The sequence below is a fragment of the Tyto alba genome, unplaced genomic scaffold, assembly GCF_018691265.1.
Source record: "Tyto alba isolate M040663 unplaced genomic scaffold, T.alba_DEE_v4.0 Super-Scaffold_18, whole genome shotgun sequence".
Classification (NCBI taxonomy): Eukaryota; Metazoa; Chordata; class Aves; order Strigiformes; family Tytonidae; genus Tyto; species Tyto alba.
In genome coordinates, this window is record NW_024881280.1 from 7,239,350 (window position 1) to 7,259,821 (window position 20,472).

A 20,472-nucleotide genomic window follows, 5' to 3' on the forward strand; every position below is an offset into this window, starting at 1 on the left:
GTTAGGAGACAATGCTCTGAGCTTAATTTAATTATGTCAGTCAATAAGACACTTTACGAGAAAAGAGGAGTTAACACTTAACTGGAAGGAGTGAGGGAATTAGCAAGTAGAAGGTGATAAGGTTCATATGCTCTACATGAAACACAGAAGGGCAGGCTGTTAACACCAAGCAGTGAGGGGCTGGGTTGAAGAGGGATGGCTAGGAAAACCATAAACTGCTGTAAGACCACTGTCTCTGCCAATTTACAAGTTTCGGTTCTCAAGCTTAGCATTTATAGATCTTCCTTGAGGATCAGAAGTGAGGGATTAGCCACGGGGTGCTGGTGGTGGGAAAAAGGGTTATCTCACTGTAAAAGCATGTTTCTGTCCTTTCTCTCAGGTGCTTGTATGCTCATCCTAGGACTGCCAGGTTAAGCCTGCAGAGTTTCCACGAGGGCCCTCGGTGCGCTTACTGAAGGGCAGCATGCTCTGGAGTGCATCTGTAGCGTCAACAGACCTTGATAGTTTGCTTGTGGGAAAACATCTCAAGGTGTCAGAGGAGCTGTGGTATGCAGGTGTGCAATTGCTGCTCTGGCATAATGTGGTGGTTCCACCCAACGTTTGCGGGTCTGCAGGAAGTCTGCTTCTGACAATGAGTTTGAAGAGCTTGGGAGGTTGGTTAATGGTTAGGAGGTGGGCTCTGTCAAACTCATTTTGAGCTTTGATCTCTTCCAGTGTAAATTATAACTGTTGTATGGCTTCCCATGTAGGTTCCAGTTCAGGTTCTCATAGGTAACTGTGATACCCAAAAGGTACACAGCCACAGCACTTTCTTTTGCTGTAGTAAATTTGTACACAGAATTCATGTGGTCACCCAAAGACGTTGTCCATGTCACTGGGGAAGTGTCACTCTTGGGAGAAGGTCTCTTGATTTGGTGGGGGACACAGGTATCTGCAACACTCTCCTCAAAGCAGGTACCGGGGTGCCTGAGAGCCTGCCTGTATATTACATCTTTGTTGGCATCTTACGGAGACTGTTGCGTTTGGGGAAATACACATATTTGCCTATGGCTTTAATGAATGCTGTGTATTTTTTATGTTGATCACAGTGAAGGAATATTCTGTATACAGTGAGGTGGAGTGATGATCAGTACCATGTCTGTAGTGGAAATCTGTGAGGAAGTCCAGGGTTTAATTCAAATTATAACTGTGCCACTAGGTTATCTCAGGGGCAGTTCAAGTTATTTAAATCTGAGCTGCCTTTGTTCTGCCCTTACCTCTTCCCACAGCTACATCTTCCTGCCCTCTCTTCTGCATCAGCACTCATGTTTAGATGGTGGATCAGAGAGTTGTCTGCTGCAGGGTAATGAAGTGCCTCACTCTGCAGTCATACATGCAGTAATACTGGCACAAGGTGTGGGCCAGACAGGGCAGCCAGGAATGACAGACATCATGTTGTGGAAGCCCAGATTTAGACAAAACTAATCTGCAGGGAATGTGGACCTTGGACACAGTATACGTCTGTCACTGCCATTACCTAGAATCTGTTCCTCAAGGAAACTGAAGAGATTAGCATGTCATACAGCATCTAGATGTTGATAGCTGTGTCCATAGCTTAGAGAAAATGCTAACTGTTTAAGCCAAAATTACTGCAAGTGTGACCACAGCCATACAAAACCAAGACCAGAATTTAGATTTCCAATCGAAATATAGCACTAAAATCACACACTTAGCTCTCTCCCACAAGTCCCTCTTACAGACTTATATCACTGCTACACACAAAATGTAATCATCTGATTCTCCACGCGTTCCTGGTGAATCAAAGAGCTGACAAATCTTTTGCCTGAAACCCTTGCTCTCCCCTTCTTTTTAGAATATCAAATCTGTGAATGCAGCACTGGGATATAATTATTGCACATGTTTGTAAATTAAATAGGCACAGCAGATGATAGTGCAGATGGACGGAACAGGCTTGTGGGCCTGGATTAGCTTTAGGCTGATGTTTCATTTCCAAATAAGGTGAGAATCTGGCTTCCAATTTAACCACACTAAAATCAGACACAGGTTTCTCATGAGGTATCAGCCCTAACTGGCAACAATATCTGCCAGAATGAGATCTCTTCCATTTCTGGACATGACCAAGAAAAAAAAGATTATATTGAATGGAAACACCCCATAGAGCTGGACACTGAGAAATTTGTGCACAAATTTCAATTTAGCCTAATTTCCAGATATATTTCAAGAGAGTTTATTTCCCCCTTACCAAATAACACTTCAGTCTTCTACTGCTAAAAGTGTGACTAAAAGGGAAAAAAAAGTAAAAGCAACATTGTTGAAGGCAACAGGGGGAGACCTCATCTTAAATGAAGTGTCAAACTATGCTCACCCCTGTTACATAAACATGAGCTGAAGCTGCAACCAGCGCAGAGAATAACTACTCTGATGCTCCAGGAAACAAATTGCCTCCTCTTTTTAAGAGGAGAAGGGCAAGAACTTCTTGGTTTGGTAAATCCTGTATTTGGTGTATTGGAATGAAGGCTATGATTGGTGATGATTTTTGCAAAGGAAATTAACACTCTAAAAGTTCCTGTACACTAAAGGACAGTGTCTGAACAAGAACAGAAGTCTTCAGACTAACCACAGCTTACGTTAGACTGGAAATCAGAGATTGAAATCATGAGAGTAATCAGTATTTGGAACAGATACCAGCTGGAGCAGTCAGGGGGAAAAATACCCACGCTTTCAGACACAGCTTGGTAGGAATAGAGAAGGGACTATATGATGTGGTATCTACAAGAGTGGGAGAACGGATCTAATAGCCTAAGAAGTCCCTTCCTATGTCATTACCCTAAACTCAATGTAATTTGTGTGTACCTTTTGAGAAGCTGAAAGAGAACAGTTGCTGTTTATGATGATCAGGGTGATTGGAGAGCAAAGGAATGTGGCTTTGTTGTTTTAGCTCAGAGCTGCCACATAAAGAGGGTAAACAGCAGAGGCCGGGGCTGGGTCTCAGCTCCTGCCAGCGTTTGCAGGCAGGCTGAGTCAGGGAGAGCCACGTTACGCTTTTAGCAAAGCAGGCAGAGGTGACCCCGCGGAGGCACGCCATGGGAGCCTCCAGCGACCCGGCTAGCGTGGGACCTGCATCGCTGGCTCAGCGCTGGGGAGGAGGCCTGGGGCTGAGCGAGGCACACCGGGACCCTAGTTTATGGGGGGAGATGTCCAGTAAAAGAGCAAAGAGAAAGGAAATGTAACAACTCTCTTTGTGCCAAGGCAACCACATGCCACTGCTTGTGGCGGTGCCTCAGAGGTTTGGGAAGAGCTCTTCTACCTTGTAACAGATGCCCCTGTGTTGCAAATCGTGCTGTACCCTGTGGGACATTCTCTGTTCCTTCCAGAAAGTGAAGATTACATATAATATAGATAGTATACATATAGTTCATAGTATACATGTAGTGTATACATCTGTATTCTTTTTATATATGATGAAACCCTAAAGTGTTGTGTAAGAGATTAGTCCTTTTTGTTAACGTGTAACAAACGCTGCTAATTCAAGCTAGAGGGTAAAGCTGTAAATAACAACTGTTGGCATATCAGAACAAAAGAAAACTCCGGGTTTTAAGTACTACTTAGTGATACAGAAGCTGGGACCAACACAGTTTAGAAAGCTGGGATAAGCTTCGATAGCAAATCTAGCACAGACCAAGGACAGCTTTATGCTGGATCCCCATATGCTGTGCCACAATCACTATTTTAGCCACAAAGCCAAGATGCTAGAAGCGTCGCTCGCAACGGCGAAGCGCAGGCTCCAGCAACCCCCCGCCGCCATTTTGAGGCGGGGGGAGACCCTCCCCTCCGGGCAGGGCCGAGGCGCAGGCGCGGCGCGCCGCCTGGAGGCCACGTGACGCGGGTCAGCTGAGCACTGGCGGAAGCGGCCGGCGAGGGCCGGTGGCCGTTGGTGGCCGCCATGGCCTCCATCCTGGACGAGTACGAGGATTCCCTGTACCGCTCCGCCTCCGTGCAGCAGAGCCGCGCCAGCGTGGGCATCCCGCACTCCGGTAGGCCCTCCCTCCCACCCCCCACGGGGGCAGCGCGGCGCTGTGGCTCGAGCCGGGCCGTGGACACGTCGCGCCGTGTGTCTCCCCCCCCCCCCCCCCCCAGCGGAGGACTCGGCTTGCAAGATTAATTGGGGGCGTGGGGGGGAATTCTTCCAGGAAAAGGTGTATCACGGCGTACGTGGCGTAACGTTCAGCTGCGACTTCTTTTTCCGTCGTTTATTGTGGGATATGTTTTGACGCGGGGAGCACTCGATTCCTGATGAAGCTGAGGGGTGATGCGGGTCGTTTTGGCAAAACTGGGGTGCTGGTTGTCGCTGGGAGGGCTTTGTCAGGCTGTAGCCCCTGTGCCGTGAGGTGGTGTGTGGTAGAAACACGTGTGCGTGAAGCGGTATGCACTCACAGTCACAAATTACAACCACACCTCAGCGCTATTTAGTTCAGAGCTGTGGTAGTTGCCTGAGATCGCCTTATAAGCTTGCTTCCTTTTTTTTTTTTTTTTTTTTCCCCTTTCTCTCTGAGGAACACAACTGTTACAGTATTCACAGCCCTACCTGCATGGGGTCAGTTTCCCAACCCAGGGGCAATTTAACGCAGACTTATTTTTTTTAGAGTGGTTCCCTTAGCCTGACTACATGAAGGCTACTGCTGAAGAAGGTGACCAGGAAAGCAATTTGTATTACTGTTAAATTTTTCTGTCAAGATCTGTGAAGCTTTGCATACTGTACTATTGAGGGAGGTGTACAATCAATGTAAAGTAGCGGTTTTATGATCAGCCAATCGCTTCTTTCATGTGAGAGAAAGCAAGCAAATGGCAGGTATATTCCATCATAAATTTAAGGTTTATTAGGTTCAATATTTGTTCCCTGTTAGATGCCACCTCACAACATTTTATAGTGTGGCAGGGAAATGTAGGTTATAAGAGGATTCTGTTCTACCTGGTATTGTGGTAGTACCAGCTGCTACGCAGAGCTGGCATTTTTGATTTACAAGTTTGGAAACCCATGGACATGTTCTTTCAAGTTTTTTCCTCATATAGTGTTGCCCACTCTTAACCTTTGGGGAAAACAGGTTGCGAAGTTTATATATGTGGTAAGAATTGATGAATTCTGACATACTACATATATTATTGAGTATAAATACACATACAGAATTATTCTGAGCCTAGGTACTGAAGTGGATATGTTCCCTGTGTTTGTTTTAACATGCATAGTTATTTTGTTGTGTAATGTTAGATAAAGAGTAAGTGTCCTGAATAGGTGTTGTGCAAAACAGTGTTGGGACAAGCCATGCTACTAAAAATAAATTTTCAAGGACTCAGCTTTTCTTCTTGACTGCTGCAACACTGTCTCCAGTCATGGCTGTCTTACGGTTGAGAAATCTCCATGTTTGTTGACAATTGATGTTGGCAGAGGAAGTTTGGGAAACTGCTTAATTGCAAAGGCACAGCCTCATCAGGATTTTAATTATTCTTAAATCAGACTGCACTGGTAATTTTGGGCTGGTAGAAGTTGTGGACAATCTGAAGTGATTTTGGACAAAGATGCAGGTAAATAGTTAACTTCCTGTAAGCCGTCCTTAAGGTTAGGTTGGAAATTTTGGAAGATGTTAAAACTTATTCCTCTGTTTCCGTCGGTTGTTCCCTCTGTCTGTTAAACTGCATGTGCTGTTTCTCCAAGTTGCAGATAACCAAGCAGTGACTGTGTTGCTGACCTAAAGTACAACCTGGTGCATTGTAAACCTAAAGTACTGCAGTTCCAGCATGAAAAGACCTACTTTGACTCACTAGACTTGACTAATGTTGGTGAGCTTAAATCTCTGAAGAGATTAAAAGCTCTAAGGAAAAATGCAGATTTGCCCAGAAATCAGGGTGAGAAATGCTTCAGTAGAATCTTGCTTGAGCACAGGAGGAACATTGGCGTCAGGATGAAGGAGGGGACTGTTTGAAAGGAATGCATGTGATAAAATAGATGTGTCCTTTGTATAGAGAACTGTAGGTTAATGAAGTTCATCCTTCTTCTGTTACGGATGCTAGTTAAAATCCTCATGTTAGTGCTGATACAGGTGCTATAATTGTAATGGATACAATCCTAAAGAGTCCAGAATGCAGCAGTCCAATCCAGTGGTTATGACTGAATTAAAACCACCACAAAAACGCCCACTCCAGCTCTAAACTCTTACCTATGTATAGGTGCTAGTTGTTCCCTTTCTCTCCTGTGTTTGGGTTTCCTTGCTGTCTCAGTCAGCCTCGTTTTCCCTGGTGGCAATCTGAAAAAATTCAAGATTACTTGAATGAATGTGTCTTGGTGATCCATTGGTATGTGGGTTTTTCCCATCAGAGTAATGCTTCTTTTTTAGATACATACAAATACATACTTATATTTATTGGTTAGCTGTGACATCATGTGAATCTGCAGCTTGGGACCTTTGTCTGCATGTTTTGAACCGCAGTTCATACCAGCAAATTTAAACCGTGGCGTTGCAGCTCCCTAATCTGAAATGAAGAACATCTGTTTTGCTTGACTGGAAATAAAGGAATGCACATTTGCATAAGTGGGTAATGTTTTAAGATGTGGATCAACATGTAAGAAAAAAACATACGTGCTGAGCAAAAGGCTGCCTACTCAGATTGTGCTTGCTTTGTCTGCTCCTGCATGTGCATCTTTCCTCTAAAACAAGAATCATTTAAAGATCCTGCAGCTGGTCTAGTGGTGAGGCAGAGGCAAGGAGAAGGCATTGGTGGAATACTCAATTGAAGGATTCATAGTGTTAGTAGGCTGCTTTCCACTACTATGTTGGCTTTTTCAACAGCAACGGGCTGAATTGAAGAGTTTTTCAGGATAGTGTGGGGGACGTTATAGGTATTAAGTGTGCTTCAAAATGGTGCTGTTAGCTAGGAAGTGTCAGGTCTATGCTCTTTAGGATTGAAGCAATCTGTTTCCTCTGAGATACAATCCAAGGTTTCTTTTTTTCTTTAAGTTTACATTTTCCTAGTTAGCTACGTTGGCTATGAATGGCCTTAACTTGCTATAGCTCTTTTTGTTTCTAATCTTCTTGTCCAGGCTAACTGCTTGCTTTAGAAATCCTTCACTTGCATGTGGAGTGAAGCAGGTGGGTTAACCTAGCAAGGTACCAATCCGTCTTGCTTCCTAGCTTGAGATGATGTGGTCAGACTGAGATCCTCTGCTGTTTTCTCTGTCAGAGGGTTGTGTAAGACTTTGTGCGTATGGGAAATTCAGTCGCTGGGAAAACTCGTCTCGCGGGACAGATGTGGATGAAACTTTGTGATAACATCTGTTTGTGGACGCACATATGTTCCAGGAGTTTGCTAATGAGTGTCATCACTTGGTTTTAATATTATGTGAATGCCTTCTTATTTTGCAGTTCACTTACATATCTGAGCTTTTTTGCTTCCTCATAGGAAACCCTAAAGAATGCTGTCCTCATTTAGGAATAGAATGGCATGATCTCTGTGAGTCCCGTGTTTTTGGGTGCAGAGGTCTACCCATCTTCAATGAAAACTAATTCTGTCATGCTGCTTCTCTGTGCCGCCACAGGGCATTACAGGTTTACCTGCCTGATAAGTTTTTGTTGACTGCTTTGCCTGTGACTGGGCTTTTGCCTTTGTTGTAGCCAAAGGAATGAGTTTGAACTGCATCTTGTGCTTTGCCCATCTCTGCTAAAGATCGTAAGAGGCTTTTAAAGCAATAGATTTCAAAGATTTATTTATTAACATATTTCTCCAGATGTATGTCAGTTCCCTCAAGTCAGACATTACTTCTCCATTCTCTGCCTTTCCCACCTAGATCTCCTTCATAAGTAATCCCTCAATGTGTCTTCCTATGTATGCCACATTTCCCAAGCTGGTTGGGACTAAACTGATTAGCTGAATACTTAATTAGTTGCATAAACTAACTTGCTTTGGTTGTACACGCTCCCATTTTCAATTCATTGATTTGTTAGGTTTGCTTAGTTGGGCTTAAAACTCAACATGTGTCCTGTAAGGTGTCCGTGTCCTGTCAGACTTCAACCCTTAACTCTTTACCATAACTTAACTGGGCATTTCTTAGAATTCAGGCATGGTTTTTGAAAGGATCTGAGGATTAGGTTAGTCTGGCTCCATTTTGGGGTTTGCCATGAAACAGTAAACCAGTCTGAATGAGTTTTGTTCTCAGGAAGCAATTTATGCCAAGACTGGAGCATTGATTCAGCAATCACCAGGTCTTGGTTATTGTTTTGGCTCTAATAAGTAGTTTGTCTGCCTTCCAGCAACAACTGGAAAGTTGCAATTAGGATAGTGTTATGGTTGGTAGAACAGGGTTATGGTACAAAGTATCATTGTGACCTCCAGCTGTGTTCCCTGCAGCAAATAATCCAACAGATTTTTCTCTGTGATGAAGTCTGCTAAGTGGATACAAAAAAAAAAAAAAAACCCATGGCTTTAAAAATGGCTTTAACTTGTGAATGATGTTTGTCAAGTATGGTAGCTCATTCAATTCCAACATGGAATAAGGGAGAAATGTATTTCACTTAGTGCCAGAGTGGTCTCTTGGGTAGCTTGTATGGGAGTGTCAAACCAGAGCCCTCTTTGTGTCTTATATAACACCAGCCATACTTTCTTGTCTTGAAGAAATAAACTGTCAACCAAGGAAAATAAATTTGTGATTCTACACTCATTTTCAGCTTTTTATGCAGTTTATGTCACAGTTTTGTGGCTTCCTGTGGAATTCTGTGTGCTTTCAAATTAATGCTTGTGACCAATTTGCAGTTCTGTGATGAGATGGTAAAGCTTATTACGACTTTTCTATCCTGTTACACGTATCTACGTGAGTGCTGCTCTCTGTGTTTATGCTCCATGGAGCACGCTCCTTTTTTGGTAAAACTTGGAGCAGGCAATGATCCTTCTAGTCTTTTAGGTTAGATTTTGATGTAGTGTGGGGTGATTGTTGTGGGATTTTGTCTTGTTTTGTTTTCAAGTGTTCATGTTCTTTCTCTAGGATATGTGAATGCACGATTGGAGAAGGAAACACCAATATTTAACAAGCAGAGGATTGATTTTGCTCCTCCAGAGAAAATTAACAGCTTAGTGGTCTCCTCTAACCAGCTCTGTATGAGCCTTGGCAAAGACACCCTTCTCAGGTAATGCTGCCAGAGTCTTGAAGCTATTGCTTGTTTTCCCCTGCCTCTTCTTTTCTTGAGTTGTTAGAGAACTTAAAAACTGGCTAAGAAGCCGTAAACCCAGTATGGAAAACAGTAAGCAATTACACCTCCATGAACTTTTGTTGGAAGCATGCTTTCATGGTTTCTCTTTGCAGGATTGATCTCGGGAAGCCAGATGAACCTAACCAGGTAGAGCTGGGACGCAAAGATGAAGCCAGAGTCTACAAGATGTTTTTGGACCACACAGGTGAGGCAATGGACTGTGTATATTTACAGACAGTGGTTGGCAGCAGATGCAATTGAATGTGCATAACAAGCACTGGTGCAGGAGTTATCTTTGTGTTCTGTAAATGTGGTTCTTCTGTGGGCAGGACTCCATTGCCCAGGGGCCTTGCCTGCTGGTTTGCCTCTGTGGTATTAGAAAAGCACTGGCTTGTTGTGTGTACGTTGTTGCCTTTGAACTCTCTGAAATGAACACATGCAATTAGGCTGTTCTGAGTGAGGCTGCTAAAACCAATAAAAGGAAGTCTTTGCAGTCACCCTGTGCTGTATGTGTTTATATAAGAATTTTTGAAAAGGACCGTAAAACATCTTCAGCTCACTGTAGCCTTGACTGATTTTAAAAAACAAAACAAAAGTTTGGAAAGAGATGTTCGTATCTGTCACCAACTGCCAGGGATAGGAGAGAGCTCTGGGAACTGTTTATCCTTAGAACATTTATTGAAACAGAAGAATGTGTTCTTGCTGAAGCGTCTGAGACTAGTAATTCAAGTTTGTAACATATGGACTACCATTCTGGTCCGGCATGGAAATCCCCCACATTCCTATGAAAGCCTGGGAAAGTCTTGGATTAAGTACGTTGATATCGGAATTTATCAAATGTGAAGATTAGAAGCTTCAGGAATTTGGCTTGCTTAGGCACAGTCTTAATTTGTTCTCTTCTCCTTCCTATATCCCTCTCCCTTTGGCAGGCTCTCATCTCCTGATTGCTCTGAACACCGGTGAATGCCTTTACCTGAACAGAAGTGTTCAGAAAGTGCGAGCACTCTCCCGCTGGAAAGGCCACTTGATTGAAAGTGTAGGCTGGAACAAATTTCTTGGTTCAGAGACCAACACTGGGCCTATCCTGGTGGGGACAGCCCAGGGGCAGATCTATGAGGCTGAAATCTCGGTCAGCGAGGGAAGCCTCTTCAGCACTAATCCCGACCAGTACTTCCGACAGGTCCACACTCTGGAGGAAGAGTCAGGACCTGCCCCAGTGTGCTGCTTAGAGATTGAACGAGGGATAGAAGGCAAATTTTTTATTATAGCCACCACTCGAAAGAGACTCTTCCAGTTTGTTGGCAAAGTGCCTGAAGGGACAGAGCAGCAAGGCTTCAGCTCCATATTTGCTATGCATGCTGACCATCTGCCCAGCTTCCGGGAGTTTCCAGCCAACCTTGGTTTCAGTGAAATAGCCTTTTACACCCCAAAACTGCGTTCCAACCCACGCTCCTTTGCCTGGATGATGGGAAACGGTGTTTTATACGGTACATTGGATTATAGCCGTCCTGATTCAATTTTGAGTGATGAACGGGTCTGGGTTTACCCTTCTGATATTGACATAACTGTGAACAAGCCAATATCCATTGTACTTACCCAGTTTCACTTCTTGTTGCTGCTGCCTGATCGGGTGAAGGCTGTCTGCACTCTGAATGGGCAGGTTGTTTTTCAAGATCTGTTCCTGGAGAAGTTTGGCTTACTGACACGCATGATCAAAGATCCCACAGTCCAGCAGATATGGATCCACACTGAGAAAGTAGTGTTCCGCTACCACGTCCAGCGGGAATCTAGAGATGTGTGGAAGATGTATATGAATATGAACAAATTTGATTTAGCCAAAGAGTATTGTAAAGACCGTCCGGAGTGCCTAGATATTGTGCTGGCGAAAGAGGCAGAGCACTGCTTCCAAAACAAGAGGTATATAGACAGTGCCAAATGTTACGCGCTGACCCAGAACTACTTTGAGGAAATTGCCCTTAAGTTCATTGAAGCCAAGCAAGAAGAGGCCCTGATGGAATTCCTGATTAAGAAGCTAAGTAACCTAAAGCCTTCTGAGAAGACACAGACCACTCTGCTGACCACGTGGTTAACAGAGCTGTACCTGAACTGGCTGGGCATATTGGAAGGAGATCCCTCGCAGCGAAATCTCTATTTGGATACACGGGAGAAGTTTCGCACTTTCCTGAGCAGTCCTAAAAACAAAGACTGTCTATTTAATAACCGGGCATCCATTTATGAGCTGTTGGCAAGCCATGGGGACACAGAGCACATGGTCTACTTTGCAGTCATCATGCAGGACTATGAACGCGTAGTGGCTCACCACTGCCAGCACGATGAGTACGATGAAGCTCTGAATGTGCTGTCCAGGCACAGAGACGAGAAGCTGTTCTACAAGTTCTCTCCCGTCCTCATCCAGCATATTCCCAAGAAGGTAGTTGATGCTTGGATTTCTATGGGCTCTAGACTGGATGCCAGGAACCTCATCCCAGCACTTGTTAACTATAGCCAGAGCGCCAGCACCCAACAGATCAATGAAGCCATTAGATACATGGAATTCTGTGTCTATCAGCTGGAGGAAACCCAGCAAGCCATTCACAACTACCTGTTGTCTCTTTACGCTTTGTGTCGGCCGGACTCGCTGCTCTCATACCTGGAGCAGGCAGGAACCAACCCAAACAGGATCCACTATGACCTGAAGTATGCATTGCGCCTGTGTGCAGAGCATGGGCACCACCACGCGTGTGTCCATATTTACAAAGTGATGGAATTGTATGAGGAGGCTGTGGATCTCGCCTTACAGGTCTGTGTGTCTGTGTGTGCATGCTATGATATATAGGAATGTAGTTTGTTATTCTGAACGGCCCTCAACGGGACAGACTCATCAGTATAGGAGCTGTGCAGCTAAGTCTAGGAAGAAAGACCTGTCTCTGACATACTTCTGTGCTTTCACAATTGCTTTAAGTAGACAGCTGACAGTGACAAGCCATAATTGAGGGTAGGGGCATGGAAAGTACAAGGGGGAGTATTGTCTGTCTCTAACATAAAATACCTTAAATGTATCAGCTATACAAGTCTTGCATAAATGCAGTTGTTCAGGATTCTAACTACTTCCTATTTGTAGCTGTGATAATTATCACAGAAGAATGCTTTTGTCAGCTTAGTCTGACCTTCAGGGAGATGTTGGATTTTTTTTCTATTGGCATTGCTATGTCTTTACTAAAATGTGCGGCCAGCAAAGATACTGTAACATGGATTTGCCCTTATTGTAGTGCTGGGCTTTGTTCTCTGCTGGGTAGCAAACAAATCTTCGAGGAGGAATACTGGTGGAGGGGTGTTTGACATGTGAGCAAGGAGCAGGCCAGTAGTGCAGCCCTAGGCAATGAGGTGGCAATAGAAGTTTTCTATTAATACCTCCTATAATGGACAACAGTCTTTGAAGTTGAATGGTGGATAACCAAAGAGGGAAGCTTAACTGTTTCCTGGTCTCTCCAATTTCTAGGTGGATGTTGATCTTGCCAAGTCCTGTGCAGATCTCCCTGAAGATGATGAGGAACTCCGGAAGAAGCTCTGGTTGAAGATTGCTCGCCATGTTGTTCAGGAAGAGAAGGATGTCAAAAAGGCAATGGCCTGCCTCTCCAGCTGTGCCCTGCTGAAGATTGAAGACGTCCTGCCATTCTTTCCAGACTTTGTCACTATTGATCATTTCAAGGAGGCAATCTGTAACTCCCTGGAGGACTACAACAAGCACATTGAGGAGCTGAAAAGGGAGATGGAGGAAGCCACACAGAGTGCCAAGAGAATCCGAGAGGACATCCAGGAAATGAGAAATAAGTATGGCTCTGTGGAGCCTCAGGAAAAATGTGCTGCTTGTGACTTTCCACTTCTAAACCGCCCTTTTTACCTTTTCCTGTGTGGTCACATGTTTCACTATGACTGTCTCCTCCAAGCAGTTTTCTCAAACCTTCCTGCCTATAAGCAGGCAAAACTTGAAGATCTTCAGAAGAAGCTGGTGTCGACCAGTCAGCCTTCCAAGAGCCACCATCGTCCCAAGGACACAGATACCATTAGCTTAGGGAAGGGGCAGCAGAGCCGGGAGCAGATCAAAGCTGACATTGATGATATTGTGGCAGCTGAATGCGTGTACTGTGGCGAGCTGATGATCCGGTCCATTGACAAGCCTTTTATTGATCCCCAAAAGTACGAAGAGGAGATGCAAAGCTGGCTGTAGTTTTCCAAATCTGCAACTGTCAGTGCACCAGAGTGGTTTTGTTCACAACCTGCAAGGCTTCTGTGGTGGGAGTATAACCTGCAGAAGCAGGAACACAGTGGCTTCTGTGGAACTCTGAGGAAAGAGTAGTGGGGACTTATCAGGATTACAGTGAACTAGTCTTGAAAAATGGGGAGATATAGCTATGGCTGTCTAAGAACGTGAGCCAATAGGTAGAGCTAACCTACTGGAGTATATTTAGCAGATGCTTGCTGCTTGCAGTTCTGAGGTTTTTGGTGTGAAGCTAATGGAGTGCCTTGTTGTCCAAAGGGAATTGGGAACAGCCTATGATTTGTCTTCTCTGTTATGTGGTCTTTGTTTTGGTGGACACAAGCTTGAAGGGGAAGGTAGTGAAGAACACTAAGCAGTGTAGTCTTCATTCATCACTTTCAAAGCTAGAATTGCCTTCTGTTCCCTTTTTGCTGAGTCTGTAACCACATACATGGAAAGAACATGAAAGGACAAATGCTTTTGCATATGTATTTTGTAAACATAATGCTACACAAATACATGTTTCTACACAATGTAATATAAGAATGTGTATAATTCTCAAGCAGGAGTGTCTCATAATACGCTTAAGTCATTTGCCTGCAATTCAAGGTGTACAACTCTCGCTCCCACAAGCTTTATGGACAAGCCTGTGCATTTGATTTTTCTCTAGGTACTATTTCTGACAATGCTTCCTAACCTGTTCACCCCTTCCTCCCGCTCTCAATCCTATTTCTACTATGACTGTCATTGTATTGTGGGTCATGGTTTTGTCTTCACCCCAAACCAAAATTGATATATGCAGTAGTAAGGTTTCAACTGATACCCTGCAGGCAGGAACACAGCCTGTTTGTATTGTCCTGCTGTGGTGCGCTTCAAGCTGCACTTGAGCATTAGACTAGAGATCTAGTCATATTTTCTCTCAAGGGTTACTGCAGAAAAGTTCTGTCGGTGTGAAATTTGCTTTGCCATTTGATGCCCATACCTTGTGACCAGGCAGTTTTTTGCCTGCCTTGACAGTATTTGATACTTTCTGGAGAGCACTGACTGGGAAAACGCTTCCCAGCAGGTGGCGATCACTACATTGTGGGTTAGGGAGCAACACATTTTCTTTAGAGATTTAGCAAGTGTTGCTTATTTTTGAAGTAACTAAAATTTTAATTAAGTTCTGCTGTTTGGGGCTGAATCACAAAGGTAGTAGTTGGCAGAAAAATTGAATGATCTAAATGAAAAATGATGGTTCTTGTATTTAAGGCAGTAGAAAATACTGTCTTCTGAAAAACCTCTTCAGTTCTTTCACATGAATGCATGTGCTTGTCTGGAGTACCTCTGTCAATCTGCTGGTCACTTACCCTGTTCGTAGGGTTGTAGAAATGGGCCTTCACATCATTAAAAGGAAATATAAATTGGTTTCCTCAAGGAGCTGACCTAAGAATCTTGATAACTGTTCAGTGCTCCAGAAGAACATCCATGCTTTTGTTGGGAGCTTCAGCCTCAAAGGAATTAATTTTATCTGTGTAAAATGATATGAGTAATAAAAAACAGAGCTGACAGTAGGAAGATCTGAGGTTTTGAAGTCTTCTTTTCATTGTTGGAGCCATGGGATAGGCAGTCTTGTTACCACCTGCTAGTGTTTGTTGCGGGCTTGTCAGAAACCGCTGCTTCAGTAGTTCCATTAAGTTCAGAAACCCCACATGCTGTCATTTTTTTTGGCTTTGGATAGCCTTTTGCTTTGAGTAAGTTGATGGGTCTGCCAGAAGAATTTTGTGATGAAAACTAAATGTGATGTCTTTTGAAGCTCATCATTAAACCAGTTATAACTGGCCACTCCCGAATCATCATCTTTTCATGTAAAGAATGTGATATTTAAGGTTGTATATGTCATTATAAAGCAACAGTAGGCCCCCCCACCCCCAAACCAGTTTCTGATCAAGGGCAAGTGGCAGTTTTTCTGCCCTTTAGCAGAAACATAAGTAGCAGCTCATTCTGATGCAGGAAGTAATTTCAAGTTATTTTCTTTGAGATGTTCTTAATACTTGTCCCATCTCTTTTCTGTTGGGTTTTCACAGGATGCTTTCCTGGTATGTTAGAATTATTATAGTCCTCCATTCTTTTCCTACTAGTGCTACAGGACAGCCACATCACTAAATGTTTCTGTTGTGCTCTGAAGGTTAGTGATATTATTTGCTTACAGACCATTCCAGGAAGATCTGCTCATCCATGCTATTGGAAGAAGACACACCAAGTAAATAACTCCAGTCTTTGCCTGAGATGGGGTGGTCGGGGAAGGCACCTCAAGAACCTGCTGATTCCAGTCTTAGGTATTAACATGTCTCAGTTAACAAAACCAGAACTAGGTGGTTTTTTTTAATGACTAGTATGCAACATTCTCTGAGGGCTGTAGGCTTGTGCACCAGATATATATACTACAGATCTCATGCTTCCTCACTGTTGTTAACTGAAAAATCTTTCAGGTCATTCGCTGTCAAGGCTGTGGAGAGTGTTAATGCCTGCAAAGACTCTATCAGTGATTAAATGACTAGTGCCAGTAGTACAGGAAGCTACATAAAGATATCTTCTGAACTTTCCTTACATTGTCACATGCTTCAGAAGTGTCAATAACTACTCACCTGTGCTTCCTGGCAATTTTGCAGTATCAGTGAAAAAGGTAAGAGGGTTTTCTGAGGGGCTGGAGGGAAATGAGCTGCTTACTGTTCTCCCGTAAATCTAATCTGCAAGATCTCTTCCTCTGCTTTCTGAATAGCATTTTTATCTTTTCTCCTTGTAATTTCAGCAGTTATGTTTTAGAAATCAGTCCTTTGTATGTTTGTGGTTTTTTTTTGTTTGTTTTTTTTTTTTTTTTTTTTTAATCTTAATGAACTGTGTACCAGCTGTTACAAATGATGTAGCCTTGGGCCTTGTCCTTGTCTGTGTGAATAACCTCTACCATTTAGTTCAATGCCACTAGAGAACAGTGTAACCAGAAGGGTATGTGGGAGCCTCAGCCCTATGTAACCAGAGCAAATATCTGTAGCTACATTTACACTGAAGAAATTTAGTTGTTCAGGCAAGGCCTAAAGCAAACTTGTGCCTACTACCTCACCTCTGCTAGGCTTCAGGCAAGGGATTGGGGAAATGGTGAGAGGCGGGGGAGATAATCGTGAGCGTGTGTTACAGAATAGTTGGTAGAGAGTTTTGGATGCACTTGCTGTTGGTCTGTGTAGTTGGAAGCAGCTAACTGGAATCCTGAGAGCTGTGTGTTTTGCCTCCTTTCTAAAAATAAATGACTGGGCTGGAAAATTAGGAAGGCAAATTCTTAACAAGCCACTAGATGTCATTGCTGTCCATTTAAATACCGAGGTTTGCTGCAGAGAAGCTAAAGGTGTTCTGTAGCAGAATGCCAAACAGTGAGGAACTGAAGCAGGTTCCCAGTGCCTTTGCGGGGTGGGGGTGTGTGGAAACAGACCTGTAAGGTAGTTACTGAAGGCAAAGATGGTAAAAAATTTGTCTGTAACTAAAAGGCAATTTCTGTTCACGAATTACTTTTTTTCAGGTTTTGAATATCAAAAGCTGGATCTACTCTGTTAACAAATGAGTATCAGTCCACTTTTGTTTAATTGCACTCGAGTTCCTACAGACCTAGCTGATTCAGTGGACTGTAGAGAGATCATCGCTGGGCTTGGAGTTGCAATATCTGGTGGCCTTGGGTCTGGCTTTTTTTGCTTGTTTCACCCTGTCCCAGCAGCAGAGATGGTAGAAGTGAATGTGATGCAGCTCCTTAGTTGCCTGAGTTCATCTAGTGTGTTTTGTTAAAAGCACCAGTAAAGCTGGGTTTGTAATACGATATTGGGCACCGACATGCATCAACAGGGAAGTTAGTGTGTTTGCTTTTGCCTCTGAGTTGTGGGGTCATAATGCCAATAAAGGGGCAAGTGGGAGTAGGAACATCTTGTACTTCATCAAAATTAGATGTTATACTTTGACTCAGACTGTAGTCATGTATTAGCATGTAGTTCTTGGAATGGGTAGTTCCCATTCACTACTGCCCTGTCACTGTCAGCGTATAGACTATGTTTACAAGTTCAAATACTTAGCTTTTAGTGAGAATTCATAGGAATTGTTGTTCTTGATATCAACTTCATCCAACAACCCTGTACTGAGCTGTAGGAAGACAGACTGAAAATGGGCCTCTTCTTTGCAACAAGTGTGCTGAGATAAAATTTGAGGTTTGACATGGAGTTTTGGATTTTTTTTTAATTATTATTTTTATTCAGACAGATTGAGGCTTTTTTTTTCTCCAGAATAGATGGAGTACCATGTGCTTCACTGTAGTATGTGTAGCGTTTGAGAGAATCTTATGGTATCCTCAAAGCAGCAAGAGACTGGCCAGGATCTCCTATCCTTTTTGTACATGGAGGAAGGAATGCCCTAGGAAGGAGAAGGAATGGTGGTTTCTAGAAAATAATTTGGCCAAACTTTATGAATGTGACTTCAGAGAAGCTTCCCCTTGTGGAACTGCAGTATTGATGGATCTGTACCTTTCACACTGAGGTGCTGAAGAAGAAAAAAATAATTTTATTTGGAATAGGAATTTTGGTAAAATTGAAGAACTTAAAGCTTGAAAGTGGAATGTTACAGGAGTGCTTTAAATTTGCAGTGGGTTGTGTATGGGTTCAGCTCCTAAATTAACTGCTGCCCATGATTGTGCCCAGTCCAGAATTTTCACCTTATGAGCTCCCTAGGATTTGAGCTTCATGCCCTTACTGTGATTTTGGAGACTCATCATACTTCCCCCTCAATTCAGTGTTTGGATTTTTTCACTCCAGATCTCATGGAAAGGCATCAGTCTACTTATTTGAGGTATGAGCTTTAAAGCAACCTGGCCTGCAGCTGCTTTCAGGTGGAAGGAGAGGAAAAAGATTAAATGAACTTGTTTGTTAGATCTACATGTTGAAACTGGTTGGGATGGAGGGAAAAAGGGGCTCAGGCATTTCCTTTCTGTAATGGCCAAAGGTATTGGAGGCAGCTTGTTTGAGTAAGACTGGTTGCTTAGGAACAGGGAAGCTACAGGAGCACTCTAAGGTTACAAGTACAGCTATAACTGATCCTACAGACTCCCTTTGTCATTGTGGGGCAGCTCAGCAGAGGATAGTTTCCAACCTGCAGCGTCAGTATTAGATTCAGACTGGCTGCAGTGCTTCACGGCCCCTACGATGATGGTTGTGGAGCTGTTTTAATTCAGCACATATGCTGCAGACCTCGGTTGGTGTGGGAATAAGCACAGTTGATGAGTCTGTACAACATCAAGCTGTCTCACTGCACAGGGATTTCCATCGTACGCTTCCAAACACCCCATAAATACCCTTGTTTTATAAAGTGGCATACAGGCATTTCCCTACTTTGCAGGGCTTCGCATGTTCCTGCTATGTTATGTTGGTTGTAGGCTGTGTTGTCTTCAGAAGGGGATTTGATCCAGCCTTTTGTTTGTTTAGCATGGAGCTTCTTTGCTTCATCTGTAACCGAGTATGCTACTGGTAGAGGTTTTTGCAATGAAAGTGTTCAGGAGAAGATGAACCATAGCCTACCCCTCATTTCATGCTCCATATTGAATGTTTCATTGTGGGTGGTAGCTTATATGAAAAGGATTGAACAACTGGTTTGGAATCCAAAGGCAGGTATTCTCCACTTCATGCAATTGCAACCCAAGTGCTGGTCACTTGGCATGGGACATGATCTTCGGAACACAGCTTGAACTTGGAGGCTGCTGGACTCCGTTTAAGCAGACATCTGTGTTTTCCAATTAGTCAGTTATTCAACAGTCTTTTTTCATCTCTTTGCGTGTACACAGGGAATAGATTTTCTAATAAATAATTACTGTGGAACTGGGTTCATAAGTTGTTCCTGTCTATAGATTCTCTTTTATTTTCCCACATTTATTAAAAACAAGGTACACAGTGTGGTTTTCTCTGAGAGTAGATCCGTTGTGTTTTAATCTCTCATGTTTCAGCTCTGTTCCTCTTTTCACACACAAGGGGTTGTATATTGGGCCAATGCCTTTGGATGAATTAGGAATGTCACAGATGAAGAGGAACATGAGGAGGAACATTAGGACTTTTCTCTACAGACTCTACATGACAATTATTAGCAGCTGCCCCAGCTGTTTTTGATGGCTGCTACGTGTTTTTCACCCCCTGAACAAGGTACTTATTCTCTGGGAAGAGCCTGTGAAGGTACGGGTAGTCAAAAATTGTTGGTCTTTGGCTAATTAACAAGGTTCTAGCAAAATAGCTGTTGTCCAATTTTTCTTGTAATAGTTATCAAGATAACATATGTATAGCTGATCTAAATAAAGCAATATTCCATGTGTAGCTGAACCGTATGTTGCCATCTTTGATAACAAGGCCATAAACTTAGACCAGCTCAGGCTGTTTGAAAGAACTGAGCTGACTGTTGCTGGGAGAGGAGGAAACTGAGAGTTGAGGCTTACTGTCCTAGATGTCCCAGTTCTTTGTTTAATACTTGCCTGTGTGACACAGCATGACTGTCTCAGAGCGACATCTGCATTTGTGTTACAGTGGTACATTCTGCTGAGCACCCTTTTGGGGAGAAAAGCACTTCCTTATGTTCTGCAGTCTGTTTCCAACACTTGCCTGCTTGCCCGGTTAATGAGATTGGAATAACTAGGACCATGTCATCTTTCTGCTATGTTCTTCTGAAAGCTTGCTTATGGTAATCCTCAGTATGTGCTTCAAAGACTTGCCGTGGCAGGGTTTCCAAAGCAGAAAATATTTTAGTACAGGAAACATCTAATGAAAGCAGAACATACCGAAAACCATTCCATAATAAGCCAGAGTTTGTTTTCATTCTGTTGAAAATTCTTAGTGCGAAAGTAAGTATAAAGTCTAAAGTAACATTTTCTTTATTTCTGCTCAGACATCTCAAGGAACACATGAAGGAGAGAAATGTCTTCTGTGAGCTTGAATG

At 43.2% G+C, this 20,472-nt stretch overlaps 1 protein-coding gene across 1 annotated transcript; it reads left to right on the top strand.

Moving 5' to 3' along the window:
• The first annotated feature begins 3,879 nt into the window (after positions 1-3,879).
• On the top strand, positions 3,880-19,862 carry VPS18 (VPS18 core subunit of CORVET and HOPS complexes). Its single transcript, XM_032990071.2, has 5 exons — positions 3,880-4,034; positions 9,029-9,170; positions 9,347-9,438; positions 10,163-12,033; positions 12,733-19,862. The coding sequence occupies exons 1-5, from the start codon at positions 3,944-3,946 to the stop codon at positions 13,459-13,461; spliced, it is 2,925 nt and encodes a 974-aa protein (XP_032845962.2). The 5' UTR covers positions 3,880-3,943; the 3' UTR covers positions 13,462-19,862.
• The last annotated feature ends 610 nt before the right edge of the window (positions 19,863-20,472 follow it).